Genomic DNA, 12,697 nt, shown 5'->3' with positions numbered 1-12,697 from the left:
CTCTGTCCTGTAGCCCATTCCCCAGCTGGGGTCCTAAATGGACTCACTAAATCCTAGGTCAGACTTCAACCCTCCTCTGTCCAAAACCCAAATGGGTTCCATTTCACTAAAAGACTAAGTTCTAGAAACAGCCTCCATGGCCCCCCTTCAGTTGGGCCTCTCTACTTCTCTGGCCTCCTCTACTACTGGCCTCCTACCAGCCACTGTGAGGTACCCTGGACTCCCTGCTGCTGGTAGCAAGCCAAAGGCACCCCCGCCTCAGGACCTTTGCATGTGCAGTACTCCTTTGTCTCACTCTTCTCTCAGACATCCAAATGGCTCACTCCCTTCCTCGATGAAGCCCTTGCTTTATCAAGGCTACTATCTCAGCGAAGCCGATGCCCAACCACCCCCATCACTAGTCTTTATCCTGACTCCTTTTTCTTCATAGTACACATCACCATCTGACTTAATATTTTTTTATTTCTCCCAGTAAGACGCAAGCTCTACAGAGATTTTGTCCATTGCACTCGCTGCTGATCGCCAGTGCTTAGAACAGTGTTGGGTATGTGGCAGGTGGTCGAGAAATCTGCACTAACTGAACAGATGGATGCATGCCGGGTTTTCCTCCCTAACTAGATCTCTGAAAGCACGGACTCTGTTGCTTCTGCACCTTCCACGGCACCTGTTCCTGAGCTAGATGCTGAGCAAGAGCTCACTAAACACCTCTGGAATTGAACTGAATTAAGGCTGGTCATGTTTCTGGCAGCATAACTATGAACGGATTATTAAAACTAGTGCAGCTCCACAGATGACATTTTTGCCTACTGTAGACCCACAGCCATCATCTCAAGTAATTAGAAAATGTATTCACTTATGATATTTTAGAACACACAGAACTCTTCTAGGCTCTGGACATATAAATGAGATACCCTATCTATTCTCAGGAAGCTTTCACTCAAGGGAGGAAGAGAGACTCCCAAGCAGACAACGGTAACACAATGTGGCAAGTGTAACCACAGAGACAGACATGAGGCATGTACGGGGTACAGGGAGGGGCACTTGCTTAATCCGGGGTGGGTGTGGCAGGGGCAAGGTCTGAAAGGTGTTTAGGGATGAAGAGGAGTTCACCAGGGACAGGGAAGGTGGGGAATAGGCATTCAAGGCACAAGAGAACGTGAGTAAAAAGGAATACTGGGCCAGGAGCAGTAAAAGGGAATGAGATTGGATACGAGGGCAGGAGACAAATCACAAACGGTCCTGTTTAGTATCATGTGCAAGATAATCCTCCAGGGAGTGGAAAGAAATTACAAATCTTCTCCTCGTATCCGTCTTTGAAATATAATGTTTAGTATGTGACAGGCTCCAGGGCCCTCCTCTCATCTGCCTGGTGGACAGTCACACATCTCACTCACACCCATGCTAGGCAAGGGGAGGGTGGGCGATCAGGCACCCAGAGCAACCAACAGTGCTGCCCTCCCTGCTTGATTCTTATGATCACCTTCTGTGCTGGCTACAGCTCACGTGGATGCAGAAGAGGAGTGCGTGCATTACCTAGCTGTAATCAACAAACCCTCAGAAAATGACAACTGGCTTCATAAGATTTCTAAGAAACCCAGACTGAGATCAATACTAATAATATTACACAGATTCTTTCTCTCTTTGTTTACACCCACACACAGAGCAGAAAACAAAAAACTGGTACAGCTCACATTTTAGTTCAGCACAAGCTCTTTGCATGACATATTACCATGGTAAAAAAATCATATCATATAATCATAAATAGTATTGCACATTGATATTACTAAAACATTAATTTTTCAGTGAGAATGAACAGTTTTGGGGCAATTAAAAGAAATTTAAAAAGTATTTGAAATCTTTCATTTCATCCTAAAACTTATTTTGGGGTGTATACCTTTTATAACGTACATCACATATTAGTACACACACATATATACATAATACGTAAATATTTAAACATACTTATTGCAGATATTTGCTTGGACATGTTTTACTGGAAAGGTTTGCAAGCAGACATGTTTGAAGAACTTTCCTGTGGACAATGGGAACCACTGAAGATTTCGAGCCGAGCGTGAGATGGTCAGATTTGTGTTTGGTGTTGATGAAGGTTGGAAGAGAGAAGGCCTGTGCAGGATAAAGCTGTCCTAATCTAGAATAGAGATGATGAGTGCCTGGGTTACAAAGGGAGGGGACTTGAAAGATATTCAGAAGGTAAAATGAAGAGAAATCAGTGATTTGGTACCAGATTGTAAACTCCATGAGGGCACACTCAGTGTTTGTTTCATTAACTACCATTTCCCAAGGTAGCGTGTGTGGGTGTCAATAAACACGTGCTGAGTAAGTGAATGGATATAGGTGAGGAGTGAGGGGAGGGAAGAATCAGGAACGATGCTCAACTTTGGACCGTGGGTGGCCTGGGCAACTGGTGGTGTTGCTAACGTGAAGGGAACACAGGAGGGCCTTCCAAAGCTACAGATGTGAGTAATCTACATCAAACCACTTTAAAGTCAGTCTTTGTTGAAACTAAAAGCAGCAAAAACCCAGAAAGGGAACTATCAATGATTTTTATAAAATAAAAATCAACATGAAGAAAAATATAAAGTAACAATATCAGTTTTCTGAAAATGATCTTTGATTGAGACGTAAACATAACCAGGATAAACTCTGGTTACAGAAAGAGAACCCATTAGATACAGCTTATTAACTTAGCGGTGAGAAGGAGGGAGTAAAAGGCAAACCTCACATTTTCAATCTATCAATGCTTCTTTACAAAGAAGCCCACTCAGCTGTATAATATGGCTATATTTCATACTTTCTGTATTCTGTTATGCTTATTCAGATGAGATTATGATTTCAAATGTATAAATAACAGGACGTAAATTTTATTTTTCAAGATGAAGTAAAATGTTTCACACAGCCAAGATTTAGTATCAGGTTAAAAGGATGAATATATTCTTTTTATTTATTTATTTATTTATTTACTTATTTTGAGGAAGATTAGCCCTGAGTTAACTGCTGCCAATCCTCATCTTCTTTTTGCTGAGGAAGGCTGGTCCTGAACTAACACCCAGGCCCATCTTCCTCTACTTTATATGTGGGATGCCTACCACAGCATGGCACGCCAAGTGGTGCCATGTCCGCACCCAGGATCCGAACCAGTGAACCCCGGGCCGCCAGAAGCGGAACGTGCACACTCAACCGCTGAGCCACTGGGCTGGCCCCAGGATGAATATATTCAAGGAAGGTTTTGAAAAGGTGAAGAAGGGCAAAGTCAGAGTGGGTGAGAGCAACTAGCATGCTTTCAGATCCTGCCCTAACCTCAAACGAGCTTGGGACCCAGTCAACACTTGATCATTTTTTTTTTGGAAGGAAGGAATTCTATAATTCCATCTTTGTGGTTTCTGACAGTGACAGAATAATGAGCATGTCTGATATAGTTTGACAATTCATACATTCATATGATCCTGAATCACTAAGATACACGATGTTTCCCTTAACCAAACTTTGCAAGCCAGGGCACTCAGTGTAATGTTTTAGCCATTAGCAAATACAGTGCCCCACATGGACTTCTTTTATGACCTGGAACAGGTACTTTAGTACATGGCACACATTTCCAATATTGTAAGTTCAATCCACTCTGTATAAATATTTGAGATGCCATAAACAGCACAGGTCTTATTTCTGCTCTCTCAGAAAATATAAAAATTATGACAAGGATGAAAAGACAACTGCTCGAAAATTGAATGATTTTCAATCAAGTATCAAAAACAATAAAAGGAGGAAAGCACCACTTTGTGAGTGGACCAGTCCCTAGTCTGAGTAGGAAATCACTACACTTGACAGCATTTTTAAAACAGAAGGAATCATGCTGGATATTAGTGAGTAGTAGTATTTTGATGTAAAGTGTACCAGCTTGAAACCAGTGACCAAAAGGCCTAGATTAAAGAATAACAAGGAAATGTGTTCATCTTTCTTTTATAGAGGCATTAACTTTCTCCAGCTTCAAAGTTCATTTGGTATCCTGTTTATTTTATTCTGTACCAAATGAATTCCCTCAGGGCACAAAGGAGTCACAGTTTTCTGGATTTTATAGTTACTTGCGACTTAGAGGTCATTTACTAAAACATCCATTATAAGGTAGAAATCCTTTTGAAGGCATCCTTGCTAGAGGATTGAAGAGTTAATGCCCTCTGAAAGGTGAGTAATTTACTCCATATGCCCCAAAGATTATGTCCTGCAGTCTTTCCCTAGATCAGACTTTTACCTAAAAAAGGAAAAGATTGTGTTTTTACGTTCATGGAAAACGTGAGTTCCTCTTTCTATCATAAACAACACTTTTAGAAAGGCTGTTTGTGGACTGATAAAGAGTGAGCTTTAAAAATATCACAATTATAGGTTGAAGGTTTTGATGCACCATGTGTTGACTAAAATTTAAAATCTTCTGATCAAGGGGAAAAAAAGTGATGAAAACAAAATTTAGAAGATACCCACTATAATAATACTTACATTCTATTTGAGTTAACTTAAAGAGAGTGAGAGATTGGGTGTATTAAACGCAATTTATAACTAACATTAGAACTCGATGTTTAAAATAATTTGATGTAGGGGCCAGCCCAGTGGTGCAGTGGTTAAGTTCCCACATTCCGCTTCAGCAGCTTGGGTTTGCTGGTTCGGATCCCAGGTGTGGACGTGGCACTCCTTGGCAAGCCATGCTGTGGCAGGCGTCCCACATATAAAGTAGAGGAAGATGGGCACGGATGTTAACTCAGGGCCAGTCTTCCTCAGCAAAAAGAGGACTGGTGGCAGATGTTAGCTCAGGGCTAAATCTTCCTCAAAAAAAAATAATTTGACGTAGCTCATAGAAGACTGTTGCTTGCTTACCTCTTCATAAACCTTCTTGGCATTGTCATTATCTCCGATCAAGAGGTATCCCACTCCAAGGTCATTCTTTAAGGAAGTATCATCCGGAAATAGTTGAACTAGTTTCTGCAGGGTAAGCAGGGAACCTCGCATGTGACCTGATTTGGTGGTAAGAAAAAAAAACTTCAATGAAAATAACAACAGAGTATGTACATCTTTATATCGAGACTACACATCATGAGAGACTATTCAAACAGAGCCTGAAGACCAGCTGAAATCTGACTCTCTATTCTGATAGCTAAGTACCGATTAGGATTTATTTCTGCAGTTACAACAGCATCAGTAACTCCTGTAAGTAGATACTGAATATAATACTGGTTATAAACATTTTAAAGACATTCTCATTTTCCAAATTCATCAACATTTACCTTCTTATGTCAAATTCCCTCTTAAGAAAGTTTTAGCTACAAATTCCTTGTAAAAAAACATTTTGCTGAGATATTTTTGGTTTATTATAATTAACTTTAAAATTATGAATAGAGAACAGACAAACAAAAAGTCTAATAGACTTCAGGGTGTAGCACCCCGTATGAAACTTGACGGGGCACTGAGGTACACTGCTGACACCGTTTCCAATTAAGTGTCCTCGTCTCTAGGTAATGACCTAATCATGGAGCAAAGGAGACATCATCCAGTGTTATGGGACCCTCTGGTGGACAACAGGATACTATGCACAACATGAATCTTGAAAACGTCAGCTTCAATTCATTTTTAAGGCTGTCTGATGGAAATTTACAATTTCTGGAGCCAATTGTCATTAGTCCTTGTCAGAGCTGGAAACACAAATTGAATAAGGGAAAACGTGCAACCTAAGACTAGTATACATGACAAAATTAATTACCTAAAGGGCTCAGTTGCCCACAAACTGAATATTAGCCAAGAGTGCAGCAGGACCATCAGTAAGCTAACGCAGTTGGACGCTCCACTAACGGATAAACTATTTGCCATAAAACATCACTGACTTACCCCTAGCCTGCTCTCTGTTACTGGTCAGTCTAGGATGGGTTTGCTCAGGCATTCATTCTCTCACTAACAGATCAGGCTACTTTTCTCAACCCTCTTTGCCCGTATCTGCTCACCTTAGGTCCACACTTTTCTTCTGCTTCTAAACTTCCCCTGTTAACCACTACAGAGGCCCAGGTGAAAATCCTGCCTGCTGTCATGCCCTCCCTGTCCCTTCCACTCTGCACGATGGAACCCTGCTCTGCTGAGGGAACTTCATCACCTGGCCCCTTCGCTGACACCTTCTGCACACAATTCCTTCTGCACAGAGCCTCCTCTTGCAAACTTGCCTCATTCTCATTCCGAGGAAAAGACTATATTCAAATATTAAAAGACTGTTGTGGAAGAGGGTTAGATTAATCCATGGGCAGTCTTTTCCCGAGGGCTGGGAATAGGGTGAGACAAGTGAGACACCTGGTGCAAAGTTTAGGAGGGTCCAAAATTCAGCAATCAGGATCAAAATTAATATAAAAAACCCATGATGGGCAAAATATCAAATTTTAAAGACAGAATCAGTAAACAGTGTTTACTAGAGCCATAGTGGAGCCTGAGGCAAGAAGACAACCTGGTAACACGGATTTTGTGCCCACTTGAGGCCCAGCCTGGCCTTTTCCACCCTGCATGTGGGCTGCATGTTTTGCTTCCCTTAGACGGGCCCTGATGAATACCAGTCTGACAGGCCATTTCTTCCAGTTTCTAATCATCACTTGGGTTCTACTCCCATCACAGATTTTGATCATTTACCAAAGTGACACAACTACCTTTAATTCCATCCCTCAGAAAACTGAGACAAGGGTCATTTGGCCTTGAATATTTCTTATATGAGCTTCTCCTAGTGACACCGATAATTTGTTCACATAATATGTTATCCAGCCAACTGGGCACCCATCTTGAGCAGTTTCACGTGGCTTAGATTCTTCCCTCCTGGTTTACTGATGACGTGTTAGGTGGGAGAGAAATACAGGCCTGGTTATAATGAAGTTAGGTTACAGCTAGTCTCACTAGCCTTTGGCACTGGGAACCCGGGTCAGTCAGAGAGGATGCTTTATGCTGCTCTTTTCAAAGCATTTGTAAATTTACTTAGCGATTAAAAATTGTTTTTCTATCATTTACCTTGGTATAGAATCAGACCTTACAGGTAAGATTTTCAGTACCTGAAACTCCTAATATTCCTCTATAAAACTGTTCCACTGATAATTTTAACGTCCAGGAATCAGTTCCTTGTAGTTAAGAGAGAAATGAATTTGGCATGACAGGACGAGTTTTTGATTCTAGACCTATTAATTTATTAGCTATGGTTCCTTAGGCAAATTATCCAACCTCTCCACATCCTATTTGCCTCATCTTAAAAATGGGAGGTAGTGGGGGAAGGCAGTAAAACTCTACATCTTTGTAATTATTAAGGTTATGATTGCTATTTTAGTGTAAAACACACTTGGGAAAGTTACCTGAAATTAATTACAAACTCAGGTTTCCTTCCATGTAACTAAACTCTCCTAAGAGTATACACAGCCTTCAGCCTCTTTAAGATGAAAAGATAGTATTTGCTGTTGAATTAACTCTTGTTCCATTTTACCTAGAAACTGCTGTCTTTCTGACCGCCGCTTCAGACTCAGCTTCATCAGGTCTGCGGGGACGTCGGGCAGGGCCGCCACCTCCTGGTAGGTCTCGATGGCCCTGCGCAACACCTCATTGCTCCTCCTCTTCTCAGCCAAGTCATCTTCACACTGGAGGAAGCCCCACACTGGATAAATGTCCCATGACAAGCTCCATTTGTAATCAAGCAACATATTCATGAAGAGTTAACTTTTGGACATGCTTTAAAAGTAATTCAAGACAGATTCAAATTTTCTCTTTATTAAGAGATAAAAAAATAAACAAAGGAAGCAACACAAATGCTATTTTGATAATATGAACACAAGTTAGCTACTCAACTATAGATGAGAAAGATTATCATAAAGCAAGACTCATATATGCTAAGGCTAATGGAAATTTATATCATGTTATACAAAACATTATACAGACAGGACTCCACTCCATAGTTCCTGTTCTTTTATTAGTTTATTCCTGTGTTCATTCATTCGTCCAACAACTATTTTCTGGGAGTCAGGCATTGTTCTACACATGTGGCAGACAAATTAAACAAAACAGACAAATCCGCTTTCCCATTTTGCTTCATTTTGGGAAGGAGAGAAAGTCTGGTGATCATAAGTGCTATGGATAAAAACAAAGCAAGCTTAGTGATGCTGGGAGTGGGGAGGTGGAGAGGGTGCCAGTTTAATCAGGATGATCGGGGAGGGCCCAAGAGAAGTGAGGGAGTGAGGCATGAGGATATCTGGGGGAAGAATGTTCCAAGGAGAGAGAATAGCAAGAATAAGGGCCCTGGAGGATAGTGAGGAATAGAGAAAAGACTGATACAGGAGGGGAGCAAGGAGGAGACTGATGGGGGGGGGTGTCAGCGAATGAAGAACCTAGTAAGTTATTGCCAATTCTGCCACGCTAATTCCACACGAGATGGAAAGAACCCCGGTTTTTCATTTTATTTTTTTTGAGGAAGATTAGCTCTGAGCTAACATCTGCCACCAATCCTCCTCTTTTTGCTGAGGAAGACTGGCTCTGAGTTAACATCCATGCCCATCTTCCTCTACTTTATATGTGGGATGCCTACCACAGCATGGCGTGCCAAGCAGTGCCACGTCCGCACCTGGGATCTGAACTGGCGAACCATGGACCGCCAAAGCGGAATGTGAGAACTTAACCACTGCGCCACCGGGCCGGCCCCCAAGAACTAGGGTTTTTAACATGATCTGATATCTGTCAAAAGGATCACACTGGCAGTGGTATGGAGAACAGCTTGAGGGCCTGAGGGGAGATGCAGAGAGCCCAGTTAGGATGTTCCAGCAGGAATCCGCACACGCGGTGATGATGGCTTGGACTAGGGTAGTAGTAATGGAGGTGTTAAGAAGTGGTTGGATTCTAGCTATATTTTGAAGGTCGGAGCCAATAGATTTGCAGATGGTCTGAATGTAGGGTATGAGAAAAAGGGAGAGAGAGAAGTCAATTGAAGGTTTTTGGCTTAACAATTACCAGGTGGAACTGTCATTCCCTGAGAATGGGAAGTAAGGGCAGAGGCAGATTTGCAGGCATATGGAATCAGGACTTCAGTTCTGGCCATATTAAACCCCAATGCCTATTAGGTACCCAAGTGGAGATACCGGCTAGGAAGGTGCATATATGAATCAGAGGTTCAGAGAGACTGAGAGTTAGAGATATACATTGGGGAGTTGTCAAGGATAGAGATGGTATTTAAAGCTAGGAAGCTAGAAGCAGTTGTGAGTGTAGACAGAGAAAAGAAGAGGGTCCAAGAACAGAATTCAAAGGAACTTCAATGTTTCAAGGCCATTAGAGGTCAGAAAGGGGAGAACCAGCAAAAAGGGACAGAGAAGGAGGGAGGAGAGAAGAAAAATAAAAAAAAAGTGGTGTTCTGGAGGCCAAGTGACAAAAGGTAGCAAGAGGGAGTAATCAACCATGTTAGAGGTGGCCGTCAGGTTAGGCAAGATGAGAACTGAGAGCACATCCCACTGGATCGGGCAACGTGGCCCCTCTGATGTTCCTGGCAAGATCATTTCATTGGACTACAGGGGGCCTATAATGGAACGGAGCAGATTCAAAAGAAAACAGGAGGGAAGGAGGTGCAGACAACTCTGTCAAAGAGCTTCACCGTAGAGGGAAGCAGAGAAATGGGCCAGTACGTGGAGAGGAATGTGGAGACAAGGGAGAGAGTTTTTAACAATGGGAAACCTAAAGCATGTCTCTAAGCTGATGCAAAAGACTCAGCAGAGAGGGGAAATCTGATGATGTAGAAGAGGACAAAAAATTAGAAGGATGTCCTTCAGCAGGTGAGAGGGGATGGGAAAGGGGACCAGAACCGCTCATGTGAGCCAACGGGAGGGAAGACGCAGCATATGGCAGCAGGTGTAGGGAGATTATCAGAGCAGTTGAGGGATCACGTGGAAGCTCTTTGAATACTTCTCTTTACTTAGTGAAATAAGCAAGACTCTTAGCTGGAGAATGAGAATGGGGAGTGAAATACCAGAGACAGGAAGAGAGAGGAGAATGTGCGAAATGGTCATCAAAATCTCATCAGATTTAGCAGACTACAATTTGGAGATTACCATTTGAGGAAAAATAATGCCACTTAGATGCTAAAAGTAGTATATAAGATTTTTTTCTCAGAATATCCTATTTAACATGTTTACCTTTTTCAAATAAAGTGTGTGTTGCAGTCAATATATAGATGCCTGCAGAACCAAAATAAAGCATAACTCTACAATTTGAGGACAGGGTAAGAAAATGATCCATCCCTCCCACACCCCAAAAACTACTAAGAATCAGTCCAAATTGATAAAATATCTATGGGGAGCTTTCAGAAAATAACACCTCCAAGAAATAACTCGATAATACCTACTGAATAGGTAAGTTTCTCAGGATGATGAGGGCTAGAATCAAAGCAGTGGTGATAGAGAGAAGTGGACAGATTTATGAGAAAGGAAAACTGAAAAAATCTCTAGATTTGCAAAGGCTAATTCACCCTTGCTTGACAGAAAAAAGCTTCAGAAGACACAACTATCTGTTCAAATCTGTAAATGTTCTCCAGAACAGATTTATCTACCAGAAGAGGAAGTCCAAGTCAATGACCCATACTGGTCATCCTGTCCCTATCGCCTTCTCTATATTCACATGCTGGCTTTTCTGGTTAGGCATCAGTGTCTTGTGAGTTTGGCTATGGTGAGTTAATTCCCAAGAACATGATCATTCATAGATGACTTCACAGAATGACGGAGTCCTGGAGTGGAGAGAGGCCTTTTGAACCATTTAGTTCAGCCTCTTCATTTGGTAGCCTCTTTTTTTTTTTTTTTTTAAAGGATTCTGAGATTCTTTTTTTTTTTTTTTAAAGATTTTATTTTTTCCTTTTTCTCCCCAAAGCCCCCCGGTGCATAGTTGTGTATTCTTCGTTGCGGGTTCCTCTAGTTGTGGCATGTGGGACGCTGCCTCAGCGTGGTCTGACGAGCAGTGCCATGTCCGCGCCCAGGATTCGAACCAACGAAACACCGGGCCGCCTGCAGCGGAGCGCGCGAACTTAACCACTCGGCCACGGGGCCAGCCCCCATTTGGTAGCCTCTTCAAGCTAAGAATTAGACCCTGGAACTGGAGGGTCTCTTCAAGGTTATGGCAAGGACAAATGCCCACCATGGTAATCCTTCTTTATAGAGCTAGGAATAAATATCTAACTAAACCCAACCTGAAAAGAGAGAAGGATGATACAATCTACATCCCTTGTGCCCTCCTCTCCTTCCAGCCCAAGGTCTTCCATTTTAATGAAGTATAAACATTTTATAACTTCTAGAATTGGAAAAATATCGGTATTAAAATGGCACATAATTCTTTAAAATCTCTTGAATGAAACTGATAGGGTTTGCTTTGAAAATCAAAACTGTACACATTGATTTTTATCAGCTTAGCATCTGTAGATAAAATGATTGCAGCTGAAAGTGGACATTTGCTACAGGATGTTAACATCGCACAGCCTTTTGTTGACTCAAACTAATTCACTCATTCAACCTTCCTAGGAGATATGTCATTTTCTGCCTCAGAGGCATTAATGGTTTACGTAGTTGTGTGAATTGAGTTTATAATTCAAGATTTTGTGTCTGACGTTGCGGGAACTTTGTCAAAATTGATTTTCACAATGATCCAAAGAATAAGATAGTGTCGGTGCTACTTTAGAAATGATAGATACTGTAGTTTATATTTAACTAGATGTTGCTGAATTTTTTAAATTTGTGGGATATTCCAAAGTAATTATTTAATCTGCTAACCAAGAATGAAAAAGCCATCACTTATTCCTCCCTATAAAATCCACCTTCTGGTGAATTTTTATTTTTAAAACTCTTATGAATTTAAAATTTCCTTTAAATGACCCTATTAAAATTTAATTTAGCATGCCTAAAGCTTGCTTTATGCCACATTAATATCAATAATACCTTGAAGCATAACAGTTTAGAGATAAAAAAATATTGCCTGAGGCCTAAATCTCAAATTCCTACTGTTAAACCAGGACAGAAATACAGCAATCACCATGTGCCAAAAGCACTGCATTTCCTTAGACTTTGGTACCCAAATTAACATCACATATAAAGAAAAATTCTAAGGCACAAAACATTTTGCCCTAATTAAGTTAGTATTTGCATCAGTCACTATTCTCTCCAGTTACTATGTTTTCCTTAATCAAATGACTGTCAATACTAGTGACAAAGTACATCACTTTTTGGAACAGGCATGGTCTTTTGGTAACAAGTACATTCTCCCTTGCTTACTAACAATACAATTTAGCAATTTTGGAGGATTACTGACCAAATTAATTTACAAAAATGATACAGTGGTTGTCTGCTAAACCTGTTCTGTATGATGGATAAGAGGAACTTATTTGCATTAATTTTTCACAAACTTATTAAAATTTAATTAATAATTTATTAAGTTTTTAATGGGGAGATAGGAAGAATTTGAACATCTGGATCTTGAATGGTGGCCAACTTTAGTTCAGAGCAAAACATACTTGCTTTATCTAAAGATGTGTTAGTTCCTGTGTGTCATACACAAGTGATGGCATTGACTCCCTCCCAAGGGGTGTTGTCAGTTTCTTCTTGGTCTAGGAAATTTCTGTAGCTCTGAATCTATTGTTCCCAGCAAGGCTGACCATCTCTCCCCCAAGGTG

At 41.1% G+C, this 12,697-nt stretch overlaps 1 protein-coding gene across 13 annotated transcripts in view; it reads right to left on the bottom strand.

Annotated features, from left to right (window-relative positions):
• Window positions 1-12,697, bottom strand: part of ASPH (aspartate beta-hydroxylase) — a 208,930-nt gene that overhangs the window by 52,143 nt on the left and 144,090 nt on the right. For all 13 annotated transcript variants that reach the window (XM_070221499.1, XM_023648544.2, XM_070221503.1 and 10 more), the window contains 2 exons: window positions 7,499-7,649; window positions 4,882-5,018 (listed from right to left, as the gene is read on the bottom strand). In XM_070221499.1, coding sequence (XP_070077600.1) covers window positions 4,882-5,018; window positions 7,499-7,649 — 288 coding nt within the window. The remainder of the gene's footprint in view (window positions 1-4,881; window positions 5,019-7,498; window positions 7,650-12,697) is intronic.

Source organism: Equus caballus, chromosome 9 (assembly GCF_041296265.1).
Source record: "Equus caballus isolate H_3958 breed thoroughbred chromosome 9, TB-T2T, whole genome shotgun sequence".
Classification (NCBI taxonomy): Eukaryota; Metazoa; Chordata; class Mammalia; order Perissodactyla; family Equidae; genus Equus; species Equus caballus.
The sequence above is the reverse complement of the archived record's forward strand: the minus strand, read 5'-3'. Positions and strand labels throughout refer to the sequence as shown.